Below are 20,713 nucleotides of genomic sequence, written 5' to 3'. Positions count from 1 at the left end.
AGTTCTTATTCCTCTAGCCTTTTAAAACTATGAACTTACCATATCCTAACATCAAGCATAGCATTAGGGGTGATACTCTCTTCAGTAAACACCCCAGACAGGTGTCAGAAACCTGCTGAATCTGATCCCTGCCTTTCCCTCCTCTCCAGACTCCCCAGTATGTGTACGGAACACGTACAATAATTTGTACAGAACCACCCAGACAGAGGTATTCAGAGCACTGTAAGCATCCGAGTGCAGCAGAAACACGTTTCCTGAGAGAAAGAGGCACCCAGGGAACCCCCACCCCCCGGAGCTCCCTCCGCCCGCTGCTCCCGGCCTGGCTCTGGGCCCGCCCTCACGCGAGGCAGGGCCCTCTGCCAGCAGCCCCACCCCGCCAACGGCGGCCCCGTACTTGGCCACTCTCGCCTTCCTAGAACAACGGCGCCCTCTCGGTCGCTGCCCTGTCACAACCCGAGGCGGGGGAGCGGGCGGCTCCGGCCCCGTCACCCCTCGGGCTGCCGCCTCCCGCCGCCCGGCCCCCCCCTTCCCGCCCGTTGCCAAGGAGCCGCCGTTGCCATGGGAAGCGGCAGGGCGCATGCGCGCATTCGCGGAAGTGCCCGGATGCAGCGGGAGGAGGTGCTGCCGCCATATTTGCCCGGAGAGCAGCGAGCTGGTAGCTTCTGAGCCCCCCAGACCCATCGCCTTCCATCCGCCCCGTGCAGTCCCCGACGCCGCCCCGCCTGCAGGACATGGACGATCGGGAGGACCTCGTCTATCAGGCCAAGTTGGCTGAGCAGGCTGAGCGCTACGATGGTGAGCGCTGGCTAGGAAGGCCGTGCAAGGCCAAGGGGAGAGGGAGGGAGGGAGCGGCCACAAAATGGCGGCTGGGCGTGGGAGGGGGGGCAGGAGCGGAGGGGGGGGGGACACAGACGAAATGGCGACTGGGAGCGCCCCAAGGGGCTGCTGGAGCTGGGGATGGGGGGCCTGAACGAGTGGGTGGCTTGGGCCTGGGCGGGGCCCGGTTCGGGGGGGCGGTGGCGGCAAAAGCCGGGAGTAAAATGGCGGCCACGAAGGGCGAGTCCCTGGGGGGGCAGGGGAACCGCCCCCGCCTCGGGGGTCCGACAAAGAGACCCCACTGCCCCTCATCGTACTGCTGACTGGAGCAGCTCGAGGTGGTTCTGTTCGACCTGGGCCTTGCGTACCTTCGAGCCGGGCCCCTCCGAGCTCGGCTGTGTGGGGCTGAGGTCGGCTCGGCGCAGACAACGCCCAGTGCTCTCCGGAAGATGGGTGCCCGGGCTCTCTCGGCCCCTCGGGAGGCGATGCTGGGGAGAGGCTTGCTCGCCGTGTTGGGTCCCTGGGGAGGGAGCTAGCGATTTTCTTTCTTTGCCTTCATTGGAGATACTGCTGCCCCTGGCAAACCCAGAGAGCGAGACCTCACCCTGGAGGGATCGAGTACATGGTGCTTCATTGCCTAAAGAAAATACGTATGCTTTCATTATGTGGTAGAAATCATTGCAGGTCATTTTACTTTCCCCTCATCGTCTTTCATCCTTTTTTCCCTTGTAAGTTTGTCTTCTATGCCTGATTATTATTAAATATCTGGAGAAAAAGTGGTAGGAGGAACCTAGTAACCCTGAATGGTATTTCTTGCCCCCAAAATGTCTGTCTTGTGGCTATTTCTTTAAACATGTTTCTCTTCCATATAATAGAAAGAACCTTTCTTTTTTCACAATGATTTTGCTCTTTTGAGACTGTTACTTTTGCCTTGAGTGCTTATGTTTATTCACTTAAAGTGAAATAAATACCCTTGTATGTAAAAAGTGTGAGAGGAGTTACACTTCATTTAGAGATAGGAAGACACTGCATATACTTTCTGTTTATAATTTCGGTAGAAAACATGACCAAATTCCTGCCAAATGACATATTTTTACTGAGTGGTGCTTAGAAGGCATCTGATGGTACTGCTGCAAAATATCTGAATAAAAACTGGGGGGAGGAAAATAGAAATAATGAAGGTCTCAATATTAACTCCCCTCCCTGACAGTTCTATAGGGAAATAAGGTAGAACTAAGAATTCCACTAAACAAGAGGAATCAGTCTCCACAATAACAGTAAGGACTTACAGAAAAAAGCTGACCCTGCAAAAATTAGATGTTGGGGTACAACGTAACTGACTTGGGTAGAAAGATGCATTCCGTTCCATATTCCACAGTAAGTGTGAAGCTTCTGCTGAAAACTGGGGCAGGGTGAGTATCTTAATTGTCTGCCTGAAAAGGTATGGAAGACCCTCTGACCCTCAGTCTCATTTCCAGCAGCATTCCAGGAGTTGGTGTGGTGAGTAAGGAGAAAAGGGTTCTTCACCTGGTATGGATGAGTCTGTGCAACTGAAAGTGTTGGCTTTGGTTTGAGTGGAAAACCAAGTTGGATGCTTGGCCAGCGTCCTGGAGGATTCATCATCTTTGGGAGCATTTGAGGCATGACTTTCTGGTGTTTCCTTAAGTTAGCAATAAATCAGTTCTTTAGAAAGTAATTAGATTCTACCCCATTGTAGAGATCTGCAGTGCAAAACAATCGGACTTCTGTCAACTAATAAAAATTGATTAGTAGGGCTTGCCTTGGTGCAGCTTTTGTCTTGATGGACTGTCTGTTCTACCAGTATTGTCAATGTTTGTGGAACAAGCTGGCTAGATCAAAATGTAAAAGACATTTTTCCAGTTTCCAGTTAGGAGGGAGCACTAAAGTGGTTATGTTTGAATCCATACTGTGGTGTTTAGACTTCTACAGGTTTCTGGAATCAATTTGAGTAAACAGATTTAAGGTGCACCCTCTGATTCTGCTAACCATTCTAAATGCATCTTCTTGTTTCTCGTGTCCATGGCCTGGAAGAATGTGCTGTAGGTCGTATTTAGGCATCTAGTTCTGTATTCTTGTTAGCTGAAACAATTAAAAATTGTTGACATAATTTGTTCTCATTTATATGAAATACTTTAGTTCTGCCAAGATCATAGCGGAGACTACTTAATAATTCTGTGAACAAAATTGGGAAACAGTATGGTGAAAGTGTATTCTTAATTTTGCTTTTCAATTTGATCTTTGAAATACAAAATCATAAGGTCACAGTTATCAATTGGCACATATAAAATGGTGTGTACTACCTACAGAGATGTTGGAATACGAATCACTTGTGTAACTTGAATATGAGTGGATTGACAGTCCTTCATGCTTACATGTTAAGATAACATTAAATTCTGGCCCACCAAGACTTAGAGTCATGGGGTAGGTTCTTTGTTTCATGGCATCTATAGTTGCACTTAAGGTTGACATCTAACTGCAGCTTCTTTGGTCTTACCTGACCCACTTACGGAATTTATGAAGTCTTGGAAGCTGTACTTGTGACTTGTTGGAAATCTAGGCCTGTAGCTGTGCTGTCCTCAGGATATTGGCCCAGATTAGGGGACAACTTTCTAGGTACTCTGCAGTGTAAGTAGCACTTAAGCCCTGATGTCTAGAGATAAGAGACTTGGGTGTATGACTGTCTTCATAGATCTGCTTAGGCATGTCATGACAAATCACAAATGTTAGCAAGCTTACTTATAGTACAGGAAATTTTGTGAGAAATCTCACTGCTGTTTCTTCAAAGGCTGTTAGTAGTAGAATAATATTTAAGTATAAATTGTCCAGAAGCTGAGTTGGTGTCCATTACAGTTGAGTATTTCTTAGTATCAGCTTTCAATGAAGCAGGGAAATAATTGTATGATGAGACACTTCATTTGCCCATGTTTGCATTCAAACTAATTTTTTCATTAAAAGTACTGGAGAAAAGCATATGTTGGCAGCTTGAAGAGATAATAGAGAGGACTTGTAATAATAGTTCATAAGGTTGATTATATGGAAAATACCACTGCAGCTTAGATAATTTGTCCTTAACCCATTTGTTTCTCTTGAGTGCAAAAAGGTGAAAGTATGGTTTTGTACAGGGCTGAGTCAGTCAATCAAATGTTGGAAGTGTCTTGGTTGCACCAGCCATGAAGAACCTTATACAAGGAATAGTATAATCTGCTTCTTTCTCCATGAAGTCATAGTGAATGCCACTCTGAAGGATGGGTGTTCTTTGGAATTGTTTCCTCCCTCTCTGCCTGCTGGTTATCTTAACCTGAGAAGGTAGTTGTTAGCTTCTTATACAAAACTTGTAGAGTGTGATGAATGCGACATGCTCCAAGTTGGAAGCTCAAGGTACAATTAACAATTTTCAGTACCTCATCAGTTGCACCTTGCTTTTTATTCCCTGCAGTAGTCTACTTAGCATACTTTAAGCACTTGAAGACCTTGAAGAAAAATCAGAGAAAAATCTAGTGCTCAGGGGTAAATGTGCTCATTTTATGCTTTTGCAAACTAAAGGTGCAGAGCTGTAAAGTGGGGTGAGCTAATGTAATAACTCACTTTCAAAAGTAAGTTGTCCTTTTTTCTCTTTCTGTTTCTCATGTTTACTTGGGTTCTAGTCTGATGTTTAGAGCCAGTTCAGTTCTGTAAATTAAATTATAAACAAGATAATTTTTTTTCTGAGTAGCTGTTTTCTGAGCAAGTGACCTGAATCAGTTAGTTGACAGGTCAAAGAAGTATTGAGCTGGCATGAATTAGGGGTAGAGGGGAAAGCTGCCTGCTCACCTCCCTGCAAGCTGCTGGACTGGTTTACCCATCTCTTTAAGTCTTACATGCCAAATGCAGGAATTCTTAAGAGAAAATCTAATGCTGCCAGTGTGATAGCACGCTAAGAAGAGTTCCTAATGGATGGAAAGATGAATCCTACTTTTGCTTGGCTTGAATTTGGAGCTTATCATTGTAGTGAACAGGATAGCATCCACCGATGCTAGGTGAAGGCAGGTTGTTCTAGGGAAAATGCAATCTGTGGACATTAATCTTGAGTTATACTCATCAATTAATGAAAAAAAAATATTTGCCCTTATTTCTTCAGCTCTTTTTTGTCTTTGCAGTTGCTCTTATCAGTTTTCTGCTACTACGAAGTTACCACGTTCCATTTTTCTGAATCCCTTACAAATGTTAGCTTCCCAGCACAGATCACTGGTTCCACAGATTCCACTGGTGATCTTTCTCCAGTCTGAACACTTGAGTCTTACATTCATACCCTGTTTCCTGTCTTTCAGCCAAGTGTTTATCCATGTGAGGACTTTCCTTCCTATCCCATGGCAGTTGAGTTCCTTAAAGAACCTTGGGTGAGGGACCTTGTCAAATGCCTTTGGGAAATCCAGGTAGACTATATCAATCATGTCTTCCTTGTCCATATGCTTGATTCATTCAAAGCATCACAGTAGATTTGTGAGGCATTACTTGCATTTACACAAGGCCATGCTCTACAATACAGTGTTTATGCATATGCCCACTTGTTCAGGTTTTTTTTTTATGTAATTCCTGTAACTTGATCCATTGTGAGTGTTAGGTTAATGGTTCTGTAGTTCCTTTTGATTGTCTGCTGGAACCTTTCTTGAAAATCGACATAGTGTTGGCCACTTTGTGTTTGTTGCCTCTGCTAAAATCTTAACTGATTATATGCAACAGAGAGGATCAGACACTGTATTTTGAGTTCTTGTGACTTGCTACTGGTGATCTTTTGTTCATTCTGAGAATGAACAAGTACAAGACCAGTAGTTGTACTGAGTCTTGTCTGAATACTGGTTATGGTGCATGATCTTCTGTGGTGAACATGTGGGAATACTTGTGTTTTTCTCCTATATTCCTCACATCCTCACATCACTCTGATTGCTCATTTGCAGCTTTTAGCTCCTGAAATGCTGGGCAGTATCTTAGAAGCCTGAAGATCTTGGTCTGCTTTATTTTTCTTCAATAAGGGGAGTAGAAAGGATTAAACTTTTAAACACAACTTTGGCTGTGCTTCTGTTGAAATGAACTTCATAGTACGTAACGCCACCTTTTGGGTTTTCCTGAAGTTTTTATTTGAGCCTTCAGTATGATGGCCATCAAGTCATCTTCAGTCCACCTTTACTCAGGAAGCTCTTTTTCTGGTCTTGATTTTAATAAGCTTTCTCACTTAAGTAGTTCCTCTTTTGGAAGTTAAGCACACTCTCTACTTACGAATTTTCTAGCTCTTGTATTTCCTGTAATAGTGTTGAACACTAGTGTGTAGGTGGAAAGGGATAGTTAACTGCAGCAATAACATTGGAGTAGACTCTGTATTTTTGAAACCAGGTTAGCAGTGCCCTATCCTTCAACATTTAACGAGATGCTTCGTAAAGCAAACATAAAAATTACATGTTACAGCATCATGCTTAGTGAGACACTTACGCATTGTTACACAGTTTTTTAGTATCCTAGGCAGTTATTTTGAGTTTCAGTTAAATACCTTTTTCCATAAGAATATACAAACTTGATCACATCAGAGGTCTATTTATTCTGGCATTTCTTCCAACAACTTGCAGCAAACATATAGGGAAAGATAAAAAGCTAGGGCAAGCATGTCAGTCTCTAGAATATTCCCCTATCCTTCCACATCTGCTGTGATGGTGGCATGAGCTGACACAAGTATAATAAAGCAACAGCCACAGGTCAACCAAAAGGCTGGAATTTAACCACTTAAACTACAAGTGTTTGTCTTTTTGATGCTGTGTAAGCATCTCCAGATTTGTGTGCAAGGAGTTGTTATTCCTGCAGTAATCCTTACTGAAATGTAATCTCAGACTTATATTTTGTTTTGAATGGTCTCTGAGCTTTTTACCTCCCTATGGAACCTTCCAGATAGGTAATGCTGCACTTAGAATGTAGAATATTTTTTCTGTTGACAGGCATAGATAGCTTTATTTTTGTAAAGAATTGGTTTTCTTTTGGAGCAGATGAAGGTGTGGTGTGCTTTTGCTTTTGTAATGCCCAAGTTCTTAAGGCTATTTATAAGATATAAACTTTCAGGACTTGATTATGGTTTTACCATGGAAGATGAAGGTATATGCATAATATTATTTTTTCTTGTTAAAATACCAGTCCAGATTTTTGTATTGTTAAGTAAAATTGGGCTCTTTACTAAACTGGAAATCTTTTTCCAATGACTTTGTATGTAGGCTGATAAATCTTCAAGGTAAAATACTTGGGATTTTGATCTGTGGTTGTGTATTTAAGTAGTAACAGGATTAGGATTTTGAAGAGAAGACCTTTCAGTTCCTTTCCTCTCCATTGAGAAGCTATGTACCTAGTATGAAGAACTGATGTTAAAATTGTGTGTTTTGGCACCCAGGACAAAAAAAGACAGTTAAGCTTCGTTAGTTTCTAGTTGCTTGTGTTGTCATAAGAACATAGGTAAAAAAAGGCTTGGTCTCATTTAGTAGTGGTACTTTCTGGCTGTGGGATTCCTACCAGTTCTAGAAGGTGGAAGGTAAGTGACAAATGAACTGAAGCACTGTGGGGCAGGACAAAACCTGTGATTCCTGGATGTCTCAGGAGGCTCTCAGTTTCTACACTTTCTACTTCTGTTTTTCTAATATGTCACAAACAATGTTAGGTAAGGAAAGGACTGTAACCTTCCCTAGGGAGTGCAAGCCTTTATTTCAGATAGTTTTAGCTTTAGGTTTAGAAGTTCTTTTGGAAATGTTTATACGATAAATATCAACTGCTGTGTATTTTGTGGGTTAATTTATAGTGTAAATAACTGCTTGGCATGGGTAGATGTGGTTGCTCTGGGTAACCTTTAGGATGACTTTCTTGCTACTTCTTCAAGCACCTAGCTTTTCTTTTGCTGGTTCTTCTTGGAACTTTCACTTGTTTCCTTAATAACAGTACCCATACTTCTCTACATCTGTTGAAATTCGGATTTTATTTCTTTTTTTTAGTTAATTGCCACATTGCACTGTATTCCAGTTGACACTTCAGTGGAGCATTCTCTAATTCTTGATTTTATCCCTACTGAGCTGAAAGCCAGGTTACAATTGCTCATGCTTTTTCTCACTATTCATTGCCTTTTCTGAATCACTTGGAGAAGTATGTATTCCTCAAGGATTGTACTGATTGTTGTACTGCCTCTTAAGAACCCCACAAAACTGTATTTAAAGAATCTTTTTGGGATCCTTGTCAAACACATCTAAAAGAACATCAGATACTTCCTTTGTGTACATGTTAATTGATTTGTTTGGAACACTCTAGTGTAAAACTGAGGAGTAATTGTGTACGGAAGGAGGAGGGAGCCTATTTTCATAATTTGTCAGTAGTGTACAGTTTCTGTTGAAAGGTTTGAAAGATGCTTCAGCTATGACAATAATTGTCTGATCTTTTTCTCCTAGAAATGGTTGAATCAATGAAGAAAGTAGCTGGAATGGATGTGGAGTTGACAGTGGAAGAAAGAAACCTGCTTTCTGTTGCATATAAAAACGTGATTGGAGCCAGAAGAGCTTCCTGGAGAATAATCAGCAGCATTGAACAGAAAGAAGAAAACAAAGGTGGAGAAGACAAATTAAAAATGATTCGGGAATATCGGCAAATGGTAAGATGTAGTTGGTGGTACAGCATAATGCCCTTTAGTTAAGGCCCAGTTTTGTTACCTTGCCATAAACTGCACTACGTTTCTAGATTGCCTGTAGTGTGGTGACCTGTAATAAGGTGACAGTATTGAAAGGATGAAGTTTGTTCCTTGTCTGGAGAATAAATTTATTTGGTGAATAGGAGAGGTTGGGTGTGCTTGTGTAAACACTCAGAAGGGCAGTAGGCTCAAGTGAGAAAGGGGGGGCTTTTCCTTCAGTGTGTCTGCTGATCTGCTAAGCATTCCATCTGTGCTGGCATTTTCTTCTTCACTTAACGGTGAAGCTGCATGGCTCAGAAGGCCATATTCTTATCCTTCCTTGCTTGACTTATCCCAAGTAACTTTTTTTTGAAAATTCACCATGTCAAAGGAGACATTTGGCTGTTAGATTTACAGTTCTGATAAAAGTTGCTTTGATGCTTGGTGCTATTACAGCTCTCTGTGCTATAGAGTTCAAAATAACACTGTTGGTTGAAATGCTGATGGAGAGGGAATCTTTAGTGTTGTTCTTGGCAAAAAGACAGGCAGTGTAAAGCCAAATGGTGACTTTCTATGACTTTTTTACCTTGTATTTTATCACTGTGATAGTTGATTTTTGTGTACCTTGGCCTTGTTCTGTTACTTTTCCCCCCAGGTAAATCTTAGCAGGAGTTGCTGTAAACTAAGTGCTTAGCAGTTGGGTGACAAGAATGGTTGCCTAATTAGTTTTGTACAGTTAAACTGGAAGACTTATTAAATCAGCTATGACCATGTTGAAATGAACTGAGCTACTGTAGCTTCTCTGACAGCAACTAATTCTTAATAATAGATTTTTAATTGGATTTTTTTTCTCCCTAAGCTGGTCAGTTACAGATAATCATTTGAAGTAGTCAATTGGAAATAAAGCTCTATAAAGCACTCTATTCCTGGGGATGGGGGATGCTAAGATGTCATGGTCATATGAGCTGTGAAACTTGGATGTGTAATAGCTGCTAGGATCTTGCTGCTCTCTCAAAAGAGAGAGAGGAAAAAATTAGTGCACATAACTTCAAGCTGAGTCTAGTCAGTCTGCAGCTTTACCTAAAATGGAGAACTTGGAGCAAGGTTTGACTTTCATCGGTAAAGGCTGATGAAACCTTCAGCTGTTAGAACAGGGAGTTGTTGTTGTCTCCCTTCCCCCGTCCTTAAATGATGGTTTAGTGCAGAGCAGGCATGCTTCTGTACTATTTAAATCCCACACATTTCTACAAAGACATAATCTCCATTATTTCAGGACAAGTATCTGCACATGGTTGAGGTCTTCACTTCAAGAGAAACAGTGGATTCTGTTACATCACCTGGCACTGTTTCATACACCACCAATGGAAATGGTGTTGGCTTGGAAATCTTTTCTCAGGAATGGATCTGGACTACTTTTGTTGACTCACAGGGTTTCAGTTGCTCTGTGGAACTGTTGAAGTTGTGACTTTCTAATTTTATGCTGGCATGCTGATGGGATGAGGCTCTGCCAGTTACATACTGTCCCAAATAACATTTCTTGTCTGAAGTCTTTCTAACAGAACGTATCAGACAATAGCTTGTTGATCTGTATCTGGTGGTAGTTTAAATTTGTCTTATGCTCTGTGCGTCCAGGTTGTTCCCCACGGTGTTTTATGGGTGGTGACTATCTTCTGCCAAAGACTGTAATAGTGAAAAGACCTTTCCTCTTTTTTTGAAAGGACTGTAAAAAAATCATTGTTCTTATCTCCATTTCAAAGAGAGGAAGTACCATGCAGAACAGACTGGTGTGCAAGAAATAAATATATGTAGTCCTTGGAGTTTCTGTTGAGAGGCCTTGTGAAGTGCAGTGCCATGCCAACTTCTGCAAAGGTTTGCATGGTGTCACCCTTGCTGCAGTAGCACAGCTGCCCTGTTGTCATGCTGAGTGCTTCTCTGAAGAGAGAAAGTCCAGTGCAGGCCCAGCAGAGTTGTAGGTGTTATGCTTACCTTGCCAACAAATACCCAATATTGAAGCATTTTTCACAGTAAGTTCAGTTTTGTTGGGAGACCCTTCCCAGGCATGAAAATGTCAGAAGAAGAAAATAATCAAGAAAACAACAAAATCAGAACACTTGTCTGTGGAGTGACTGGCCATGTTTAAAGCACTGAGGAGTTGGAGAGAACCAGCATCTCTAGAGAAAAACATCTCTTGCTTACCACCAGAACCAGGTGTGACCTTGCTCAGCTACAGAATGCTGCTTGAGTTGAAATGGAAGGTGTAGTTTGTGTTCAAGTAATTATTTGATTATTTAGGTCTTCATCTGTATTTATTATCATTTGGAAAGTGGCTCTTAAAAAGTACGTGGAGTTTGTTTGGGCTACGAGCCTGTGTGACTTGGGGAAGAACTCAAGGTGATGGTGTTGTCACAGTAGGGCTGGGCTGGTTTTGTCTGAGGCATAAACTACTGGGCTGTGCCTTTGCCCAAACCACTTAAGATAAATGTAGTGAAACACATACATAGCTCTAGGGGAAAATGTCACTTACTTGCTTCCTCTGTAGCCAGGCTGATTTTCTGGGTCCTGTGGCCATTTGGATACACAAAAGTAGAGCCCTTGGCTTTCTTGTCTCACTGCGCCACTGTGGATGAGAACACAGAGGCTTGCATTGTCCTCGAGAGAATGGTGTCTGCACACAATGCAGGTCACTTCCTTGCAGAAAAAACAAATCTCTTCCCTAATAGCACAGGACAGATATTCACCTTCCTATTACTGATCTGTCTTTGTGGCATGTGAGAATGTGTTGCTAGTGCTCTTAGAACCTGTCTTGTATTCTGGGCCAGCTTCAAGGATCTCTTCGCCTTCCCCTCTTCTTGGAAAGATTAGGTTATGAATTTACATAAATGTGGGTTGTCTGTGTGTTTTGGCAGGGGTGTGAGGGAGAGGAAATTACAGGCTTTAACAACTGTTTCTTACTGTTCTAGTTTCATGTTGCATCTCAGTTGTGAGGTGCAGCTATTTTGGGGGCTATGTATTAAAACAGGTCAAAGAAGTAGTACAGGCTACCCTTTCCCTGGTTGCTTCAAATCCTTATTTAGATCTCTATGTGGTTTACAAGCTTTTGTATCTGCAGAACTAAGAACACAGTCTGGAATCTGTTTAAGCCAGCACTACCACTAAATAAAAAGAGGCAAGGTAGATTGTGGGGTCTTCTACACATCTATTGGGATGAGCAGTCTGTCAGTCAGGTCCTAAAATACCAGATATTGTATTGAGAGCTGGAATGGTGGTAGACCCTAAAACTACCTTTTCTGAATGCTCTGAACAGGCTTAATGTGGGCTCTTGTGCTGGTTTGCTGCTTTGCTTATTGAGCCACTCTTGTCTAGAACAGATCCTTTTTGTCAAAGCCTTTAGGGTTTTTGTTTGGTTGGTTGTTTGGTTGCTTTTTTTAATCAACTTGATTTTTATGAAATCTTTTTACACTAAGCTAGGTCAGGATGTTTACATTGCTCTGGACAGAAGCTGATCTCTGATAACTTGTGTGATTGATCCTTTAAGCAAAGCTGAAAAAGGTCTGTCTGAGATGAAATAGAAGTTTGTACATGTATGGTTATTTAACAGAAGAGGATTAGAAACTGATTTAATTCTTTGCAGTTTTGCTGAAGATCTCTCTGCAAAAGAAGTCATTGAAAAAGAGGATCAAGAGGAAAGAAGTTTGCAGGAACTGACTGCTGGCCAAAGGTTTTATAGCTTTTGTAGCCCAAGAATATATGAAGTAGATTCTTCTCCAGTGACCATATTTCAGCAACTTCCTAAGCATTTGTCACATAACTCTAAGTATAGCATCTTAAATCTTCCTTTGGTAGATTTTGGTACCTTCTTAGGGTATTCTGACATTGCTTGTACGTGAAATTTGCTGTAGATTAATTCTCTCAAAGGAACTTTTGCCAATATGTTAAAGTAATTTTATACAAATCGGTATGTGTATGTATGTATGTGCCAGTTTAACATTTATTTTGGACCTATAACTTTAGCAGCTTTTGAGGATAGGTGTTGTGGTTACAAACCCTAAAAGTTTGGGAGCTGTGGAGTGATAAAAATATTACATGGCTAGAAAAATGCTAAAGAAAGAAGCAAACTGCATGGGTGGGAGGACAGGGAGGGATAGTGGACTGAATGGGGCTCTGCTTGTGACATGCAGTTTCTGGTAGCTTCTTTTAAATTATGTTGATGCCTTTCCTTGAAAACCTCTATTTCATAGTACATAAAAGTAGCTTGAGCCTGAGTTGACTTCAGCTGTAGTTATGAAAATTACTGTGAAATCATCAAGAGCAGCAATAGGTTACTGTCTGCAGTTAACCAACCACTCCTACTGTGAATGACATGGGATGCTCAGAGTGAGTCTGGTTTTGGCAATTTAGGTGTCAAACAACCGTTTTTAACTCTTTTGGGTATGCTTAGTTTCTTTGCTTTCAGTTGTGAAACCTTTTGTGGTATAACCCAACCTTACAGACGTTGCTTTGTATTCTAAATATGAAAAAATGATGGTGTGACCACGGTTTCAACTTTGGCTATTAAAATCCAGTATCTATTTTTAAATAAGACTTTACATATTTCTTTTCTTTGGCCACAGATCTTGCTGTTAGTTTTGATGATTTCTACTTTTTTTCTGAGCTGCTGCTACACTTTGCCTTTTCTGCCTGCTCCTGAAGTCTATATCTTTTGGAGAGTGTTTTCCTCTTGTATCTGACATTTTTTGATTGTGTGGCCTATCTTTTTATTCTGTTACCCATGATTTTTGTCTTAAGTCTGTTCTCTTAGAGCTTTGCCTCCCAAATAGTCACGAGGAACTGGTTCTGAGGGTGCCATATAACCTCAAGGTGTAATGGAGTTTATCTGATTCGTATTCATTACCTTTCAGTCATCCCCTTTACTGTTGAAACTTTTAGGGCAGCCTTACAGGATCAAAAATATAAGGAATTATGAGTTGTGCAAGCCTTGCAGTAAGGAATGACATCATTAGACAAACTAAATGCAGCTGTCCAGCAAGATGTATTCCAGGGTAGGCCTTTCATCATACACCAGTACTTGCCTCTTTGGTGTGCCAGCTAATTATGCAGAACTTTTACTTAATGCACCTGTATGTCCTCCCTTTCTTTGGATTTTTATGATTTTGCCTGTTTGGTATTTGGATATTTTTGAAATAGCCTTATGTGCTAACCTTGCCTCCTCATTTCATTTTACTGGGGTTCTTTTTGTTTGTTTGTTTGTTTGTTTTAATAGGTTGAAACTGAACTGAAGTTAATCTGTTGTGACATTCTGGATGTACTGGATAAACACCTCATTCCAGCAGCTAACACTGGCGAGTCCAAGGTTTTCTATTACAAAATGTAAGTATCTTCTTGTGAGGCAAGGGCCCCTTAATGTATGTGAACTAGAGATGGGAATTAAGCAGTTAAACGTGTTTTCTGCCCATTCAACCACAGTAACCTCTTGAAGAAAAAGGGCAGTTTAGTCGTGTCTAACCAATATCCCTTTATGTCAGCCTTTGAGGCATTATTGTCCCCCCTGTGTGGTTTTTTGGATGGGTGATGTTTGGAGTAAGGTAATGAGAACTTAAAATAAGCTGTTGTGCAGTTCTCAGATGTAAGAAGCAAGACTTTTCTCTAATTGAGCTAATAATGTAGAAATCACATCCCTGCTTCAGTGTTCTCTTGCATGAGCTGTACTCAGAAAATTAGGTAGACAGATGATGTGCTTAGTGTCAACTTCAAAATTGCATTAATGAAACATATTCTTGGGCTGTGTTTCTGTAGTCACGAGCTTAATGCATATTTTGTACCTTCTGAAGCATAGTTTAAATCTTGAAATTATCACAGAGTGCTTTCCCCTGCAGCTGAATCATCTCTGTCCTTCAGATTGAAAGCGTGTCTCATTTAGATGAGATGCAGTAGTACAGACTTGGTTTGGTGATAGAGAAGGTAATACTAGCATTTTGTGTACTAATAATGCAAGAAAGTAGGCAAACTCAAACTGCTTTTTTCCCTGCCTGGTGATTTAAAATTCAGTCAAGTACTAATGCCATGTTGTCTAGACAGCACTTAAGCAGCAGCTTCCTTTGTGAATATCTAAGTACCAGTTGCAGAACTCAGCTGTTCATTTAGTGGCTGGTGGGGAAATCAGGACTGCTGACTGGTTACTGTTTCTGTTCTCAGGAAGGGGGACTACCATAGGTATCTGGCTGAGTTCGCCACAGGCAATGACAGGAAGGAGGCTGCAGAGAACAGCTTGGTGGCTTACAAAGCTGCTAGTGATATTGCAATGACAGAACTCCCACCAACACATCCCATCCGCTTAGGACTTGCGCTCAACTTCTCTGTATTCTACTATGAAATTCTTAATTCTCCTGATCGTGCCTGCAGGTAGGTAGTGCCTGGGAAGATGGAGAAATTCTGGGAAAATACCAGGCAAGCCAGATGAGTGTGCTGCTGGAGTAGTGCTTTTCTTCAGCTGGAACACTGGGCTGGCTTTATTCCTGTTCATGGTAGTTGATGACTTGCTCTGTTTTGAGTTCAATTCATTGAAAAGGTTTTCAACTTGGCCATTTTGAGTCCAGACCCATTTGTTTATATGGGGGTAGGTCACATATAAGAAGCAGAATCATGATAACCTTGGGTTGATCACTTAATGGCAGTTAACTGCTTGCCATGTTAACTCTGTGTATGCCTTTATCCTGCAAAAGGTGTGACTTGAACTTGCCTCTCTTGCTGTTGGCTATTTTACAAGGGAAAGAGGGGTCACGGTACTATTTTCTGCAAACTGTGAGCATGTACAAAGTGAGAGCAGCTCCCCTATATGTAGGGATTCTGCTCATAGGAGCATAAAAGTGAGGATTGACGCAGTTTGTCTTCTATTCCTGTCACTGCAGGTTATGCAACATACTTTCTTCAAAGCTTTCAGCAGACCTTGATCAGTTTTACCACAAGATGTAGAAATGTGTCATAAAAACAATATTCTTGAATAAAAAGATACTGTTCTTAAGCACACAAAGTGGATTTGAAGATGGGAGATACTGGATGAACACCTAAACACTGTTAAATAATAACAAAAAAAGGTTATAGTAGTTATGAATGTCATGTAGCCAAACTGGAAGATGGGTGTTCAGAGCACTGTTTTAACTTGTGGGCTTCTAGATTCTTTTTAGCAACATATGTTAAATCTAATTTACTCTGTGCTTATAGGTTGGCAAAAGCAGCTTTCGATGATGCTATTGCAGAACTGGATACACTGAGTGAAGAAAGCTATAAGGACTCTACACTTATCATGCAGTTGTTACGTGATAATCTGACACTATGGACTTCAGACATGCAGGGTGATGGTAAGTAAACTCTGCTGCTGTCCCCAATCTCTGTCCAGAAAACAGAGCATGGAAATGTAGATTGCTGTGGTGTTTCACTTCTGTCTTTTCTAATAGTTGACTCTCCTGAAGTTCTGTCCTTTCATAACACTGAATTATTTGGCAGGGCTTCTTTTTGAGAAGCTTTTTGGCTTTCACTTGTCAGAAGGAGATACGGAATTAGTAGCACTGATATTTTTCTTTCCACCCTACCTGGCTGTTCAGTCACCTGTTATTATTTTAAAAGCAATTACTTCATTTAGCTCAGCTTTTCTTTCTTGTAGCTTGTCATGCTCTTCATTCCAACCAGATGAGAATTTCTAGGGCAGAAGGAAGTACTGCAAAGAATCTGTTCCCCCCCCCTTTTTAAGGTCACTCAGCATTTCTGTAAGCATTTTAGTGAAAGGCTCACTGTCACCATTCTAATCACCTCAGCTTACAGCACTTACCATATCTTTTACTCTTCTTATGGAGCATTAAGTTTGCAGAGAAAAAAGGAAAAGCGATTTTTAAAAATCCTTCATTGCCAGCAGAACAAAAAAGCTTGGGGAGATACTTTCTTTAATATTTCCAAAAATGTTCAGTAGTGGCTCCTGAAGGGAACTGTTTCCAGAGCAGATAGGGAATATATATATATATATATATGGCAGTGCTTGAGGGCAGAGCATCAATTGCTTCTGTTTACTAACATCTGAGAATTACTTAAATTTTAGAAAGTGTACTTTTGGCTTTCTGAATGGACTTTCTTCCTCTTACACTTTTATCTATGCTGTGAAGTGTAAATTTACTCCTGTTTAGTTTTTTCAGTTACTCTTTATCAGTGAATTAAACCTGTGCTGTAGGAAGAATAAATGCACGTTTTCTGCAAAAATTATCTTGGAGACACTGGTGGAAAGAGCTTCCTGTCTTGTAACACAGGGGGAGGAAAAAATCAACTCTGTTTAAAGTACATTGAGTACTGAGAAATGCACAGGGGTTTGAAACAACATTTCTGCTTGGCTTCAGACAATAAATGCCTTTTCTTTTTTTTTTTTTTTTTTAAGATTTTAGTTGAAGCATGGTGATAGGCATATAGTGCTGCTTTGGAGTACTTTATTGGTGTAGTGTCCATTTGAAAGGAATTGTAGAGTCTCTACCCATTATTGTGTAGGATTGATAGGTTTGCTTTAAAGTAGCATTGCTTGATAGGTTCTGTGTCATAGATCATGAGTATTGAGTGTTGCAGGTCAAATTCTCTGTTTCTGTGGGCTTCTGATAGAACAGGGAAAACTAAATGTGTGGGATTGTGGCTTTGAGGTCACCCTACATCCTAGTGCTCCAGTTTTTGCAGGAGATCACAGATTGCTCTCAGAAATGCAAGATTATCCCAAGGTGCAGCAGGATATATGTGCATAGGCTCTGCTCTCAGTCCTGCAGGTGTTATTAGATACCTTCCTTGCCATGGTTAGGTACTGGAAAAAGAAATTTATTCCCAATTCTCACAATTAAGATGATGTCTCTCTGCATTTTTTTAATGGAGTCAGATATCCTGGTGCTCTGTGGAAACACTGAGGAAGCCATTTCAGCAAAGTAACACGGCTGAGCTGGCATTGTGAGACAGTATCAGAACATCTTCCAAAAGCTTTTATTTGCATCACAGCTGACTGACATGTATCAGGTATTTTGTAGAGGTGCAACAAGACTATTTAGAGGCTCTTTGTATTTCTTGTTGCATAATTCACATTTCTTGTTTCATAAGTAGTCCCATAGCATAGAAAATTCATATTTTTCTTCTTTCTGAAGAATTTAGAGTCTCCTAGTTACTGTTTATGATGCATGCCAGAAAGGTAATGATTACAAAATTAGGAGTACTGCAGAACCACTTAAAACAGTGGAGCAGTTTTTTGGGTCCAGAAGGAATAGGGTGTTTATGCATTATCTTTTAGACAGAGGTGCAATTTGTTTTCTCTTTTCCTCATGCAATGCTAATACACTGAGTGCCTTTAAATCTGCTGCTTCCACAATGCTGTATTTCCAAAACAGGGTGGAGCCTTTGAAGACTGGTTAAAAATTATTAGTGGCATTTTGAAAGATGGGTGGAGATTTTCAGTTGTGTAGGTTGCAGGGAATAACTTTCTAAAACCAGGTGTTACTTGGCTGCTACACTACTCCATCTCATTTACTGTATCTTTTAACCATGTCACAGACTAGCTGTTCAGTTTATTTTCATGCTCGTAATGTCGTCTTCACTTGATTCCTGTTTTCCCCTTCTTTCCTGCTGTATAGATTCCTAAAGGAAAGTCCAACTGTTCATTTCCTAAAAACTCTACTTTGTAAGTCGTCTTCATGGCTCATTGAACTTCTCAGCATCAGTTTTCTTCCAGTCACTAATCTTGCTTGCCTCTGTCACTGCTGCTGATGAACTGCTTGTGTCTTTGACTCCATTCCAAGGCTAAGCAATGTTTGATCAATTTATGACCTGTTACCCCGACCCAGGTCCAACATGCTTGACTAAGATCAGAGTAACTTACATGTTTGGGAATTAAGCTGCATACCTGGATGGATATTAAGAATACTTGGGCATGAAAAGTACTCTCACTGTTGCCTGTTACAGGAGTATTTGCTTAAGTGCATTGGCTAGAGCATGCTCAGATCTTCTTTTAATTGTCTTCCTGGGTTAGGGCCTCTGCTTTCCTCTCTCAAGTGATCTGTTACGTAATTTTAAATGTAAATTTTGTTGTTGTTGAATGTCAGATGTCTTGTGTGCCCAGGCCACCTCTCCAAAAATCTCTTGTGTTGTAGTTGGTGATAATTGTGAATCTGGACATGCTCTGAGCAGGCTGAAAGTCATTAGTCTCATTTGATTGGTTTAATTGTAAACTAGGTTTTTTCTGAATGGGTAGTTTTTGTTCATTGCCCTGGAGAGAGTACCATTTCACATGGTTAAGGATAATTGTAAAGAAAACATTTTTCAGTTTCTCTTATCAATTAAACTTAATCATGCATGTGATACTGCACTAGCTGAAGTACATTAAACTTTTTCCTGTCGCAGCGGAAATGGGGCAAAGATGTACAGAAGGTATTGCCTGCATCTCTCCCAGGGGCAGCTGAAGATGGAAACTGGACATTTTTCAAGAGAAATTGGTTTCCGCAAGATGTTTTCCTTAATAGCCCTCAAGCCTAGGGTTTCATGTCATGATGGACTTGAAGTAGAGACATTTTTCACACTTCTTCTGGCACCTTTAATGCACATCATCAGTGTTACTTCATAAATTTGACTGCAGTGCTTTGTTGAGACTTGAGTGGATTGGGCAGAAAAAAGTTTAATAAAAACGTAATTTCTGTAGCTGGTGAACAGATAGAGATCCTTAGCATTCTCTGGGGTACAGAGGAGGTTTTGGGGAAGGAGTTTTCTGATTTAAGGATATTGAGCTGCAGCCATTTTAATGACTTCTGTCTTAGCTTTTCACCTCTGGATCAACAGGGCTGGTGACTTCCACAGTCTTGAGTTTCAGAAATGGTGGTTTTTTTGTTTGTCAGAGTACGCCTTCTAATAACCTGTGCTGCAGTTCTGTATGGAATGTGAGGAGGTGATTTCAGGCTTAATTTCTGTGGAAACTCTTCACTCCAGAACCAGTTGTTGGGAGAGTGTGTGTGTGTTATTTATGCAAGCGTGTGAGCAAGTGTGTGTGTACCTGCATGAAACTTAATCTCTAGGTGCTTGTTAAGTCATTCTGCAGTCTGTCTAAAAGTTAACATATTCCTTCCTTTTAACACTTTCATAGGTGAAGAACAGAATAAAGAAGCGCTGCAGGATGTGGAAGATGAAAACCAGTGAGACACAAAAGGCCAACAAGAGAACCCATCTCTGACCACCCTTCCCCTTCCCCACAAAAACCCTCAGTGTCACTCTGAGAACCACCAAATCTGACTTTTACATTGGGTCTCAGAATTTAGGTTCCCCCCCCGTTGGGTTTCTTTTTTCTTTTTTTTTTCTTTTTTTTTTTTTCTTTTTTTTTTCTTTTTTTTTTAATTTTATTTTTTTTTTTACACAGTTTAAAAGTTCTTAAAGGCAAGAGTGAATTTCTGTGGATTTTACTGGTGCCAGCTTTTAGGTTCTTTAAGACACTAACAGGACTGAGTAAAGGCTCTTTCAGCATTACTGTATTTTCTCCTGCCAGGCGTGGCGAGGTTGCCATTAGAAGTGGATGTTCCACCTGAGGGCCCTTAGACTTGTAGGGGAAAGAGGATTGTTATGGCAAGGTAGAGCACATATGGTGGCATTTTTCTTCTTTTTTCTTTTTTTTTTTTTTTTTTTTATAACTGTTTAAACTGAATTTTATACCAATGTTTAAACTTAATTGGGTGTTTAGCTTGAAGTTACAGGTTGCATTGGGACATATATTGTAGTGGTTTTACTGTATAAAAAAACCAAAAGTTTCCAAACTGCTGAAATGTTGCTGAACATCATGGTGCTGGTAACAGTTCAACAATCCGTGGCTGCTCATTCTTGCCTATTCTTTACTTTTCCTCAAAGCAGGTTAGCATTGAAGGTGGCATTGATAAGCCTGCATGCGTGTTCAATATTTTTTCTTTCTCCCTCCCCTTGCCCCATCTCCCTTCGCTCGCTCAACCTCTTTTGTTCAGTATGTGTAACTTGAAGCTAATTTGTACTACTGGATATCTGACTGGAGCCACAGATACAGAATCTGTATTGTTCTTACTGAAACACAGCATGGAATTAACATTAAACTTAAATAAAACAAACCTAAATTAAAAATGCCAAATATTACTATGATTCTTTTATAGTTATTTCAGCAAGAATAAATGGCCTTTGTTGCTTGCAATAGGAACATTTGGAGGGGGA

The 20,713-nt window shown here is 40.7% G+C and overlaps 1 protein-coding gene across 2 annotated transcripts; it reads left to right on the top strand.

Moving 5' to 3' along the window:
* The first annotated feature begins 591 nt into the window (after positions 1-591).
* On the top strand, positions 592-20,633 carry YWHAE (tyrosine 3-monooxygenase/tryptophan 5-monooxygenase activation protein epsilon). 2 transcript variants are annotated; one of them, XM_030462181.1, is made up of 7 exons: positions 592-795; positions 8,280-8,479; positions 13,755-13,861; positions 14,687-14,893; positions 15,713-15,849; positions 18,133-18,179; positions 19,632-20,633. In XM_030462181.1, the coding sequence occupies exons 1-6, from the start codon at positions 732-734 to the stop codon at positions 18,138-18,140; spliced, it is 723 nt and encodes a 240-aa protein (XP_030318041.1). In that variant the 5' UTR covers positions 592-731; the 3' UTR covers positions 18,141-18,179; positions 19,632-20,633. The 2 variants fall into 2 exon arrangements, with proteins under 2 accessions (XP_030318041.1, XP_030318040.1); XM_030462180.1 differs by lacking the exon at positions 18,133-18,179.
* Positions 20,634-20,713: the final 80 nt, after the last annotated feature.

Source organism: Calypte anna, chromosome 19, assembly GCF_003957555.1.
Source record: "Calypte anna isolate BGI_N300 chromosome 19, bCalAnn1_v1.p, whole genome shotgun sequence".
NCBI classification, from domain to species: domain Eukaryota; kingdom Metazoa; phylum Chordata; class Aves; order Apodiformes; family Trochilidae; genus Calypte; species Calypte anna.
The sequence above is the reverse complement of the archived record's forward strand: the minus strand, read 5'-3'. Positions and strand labels throughout refer to the sequence as shown.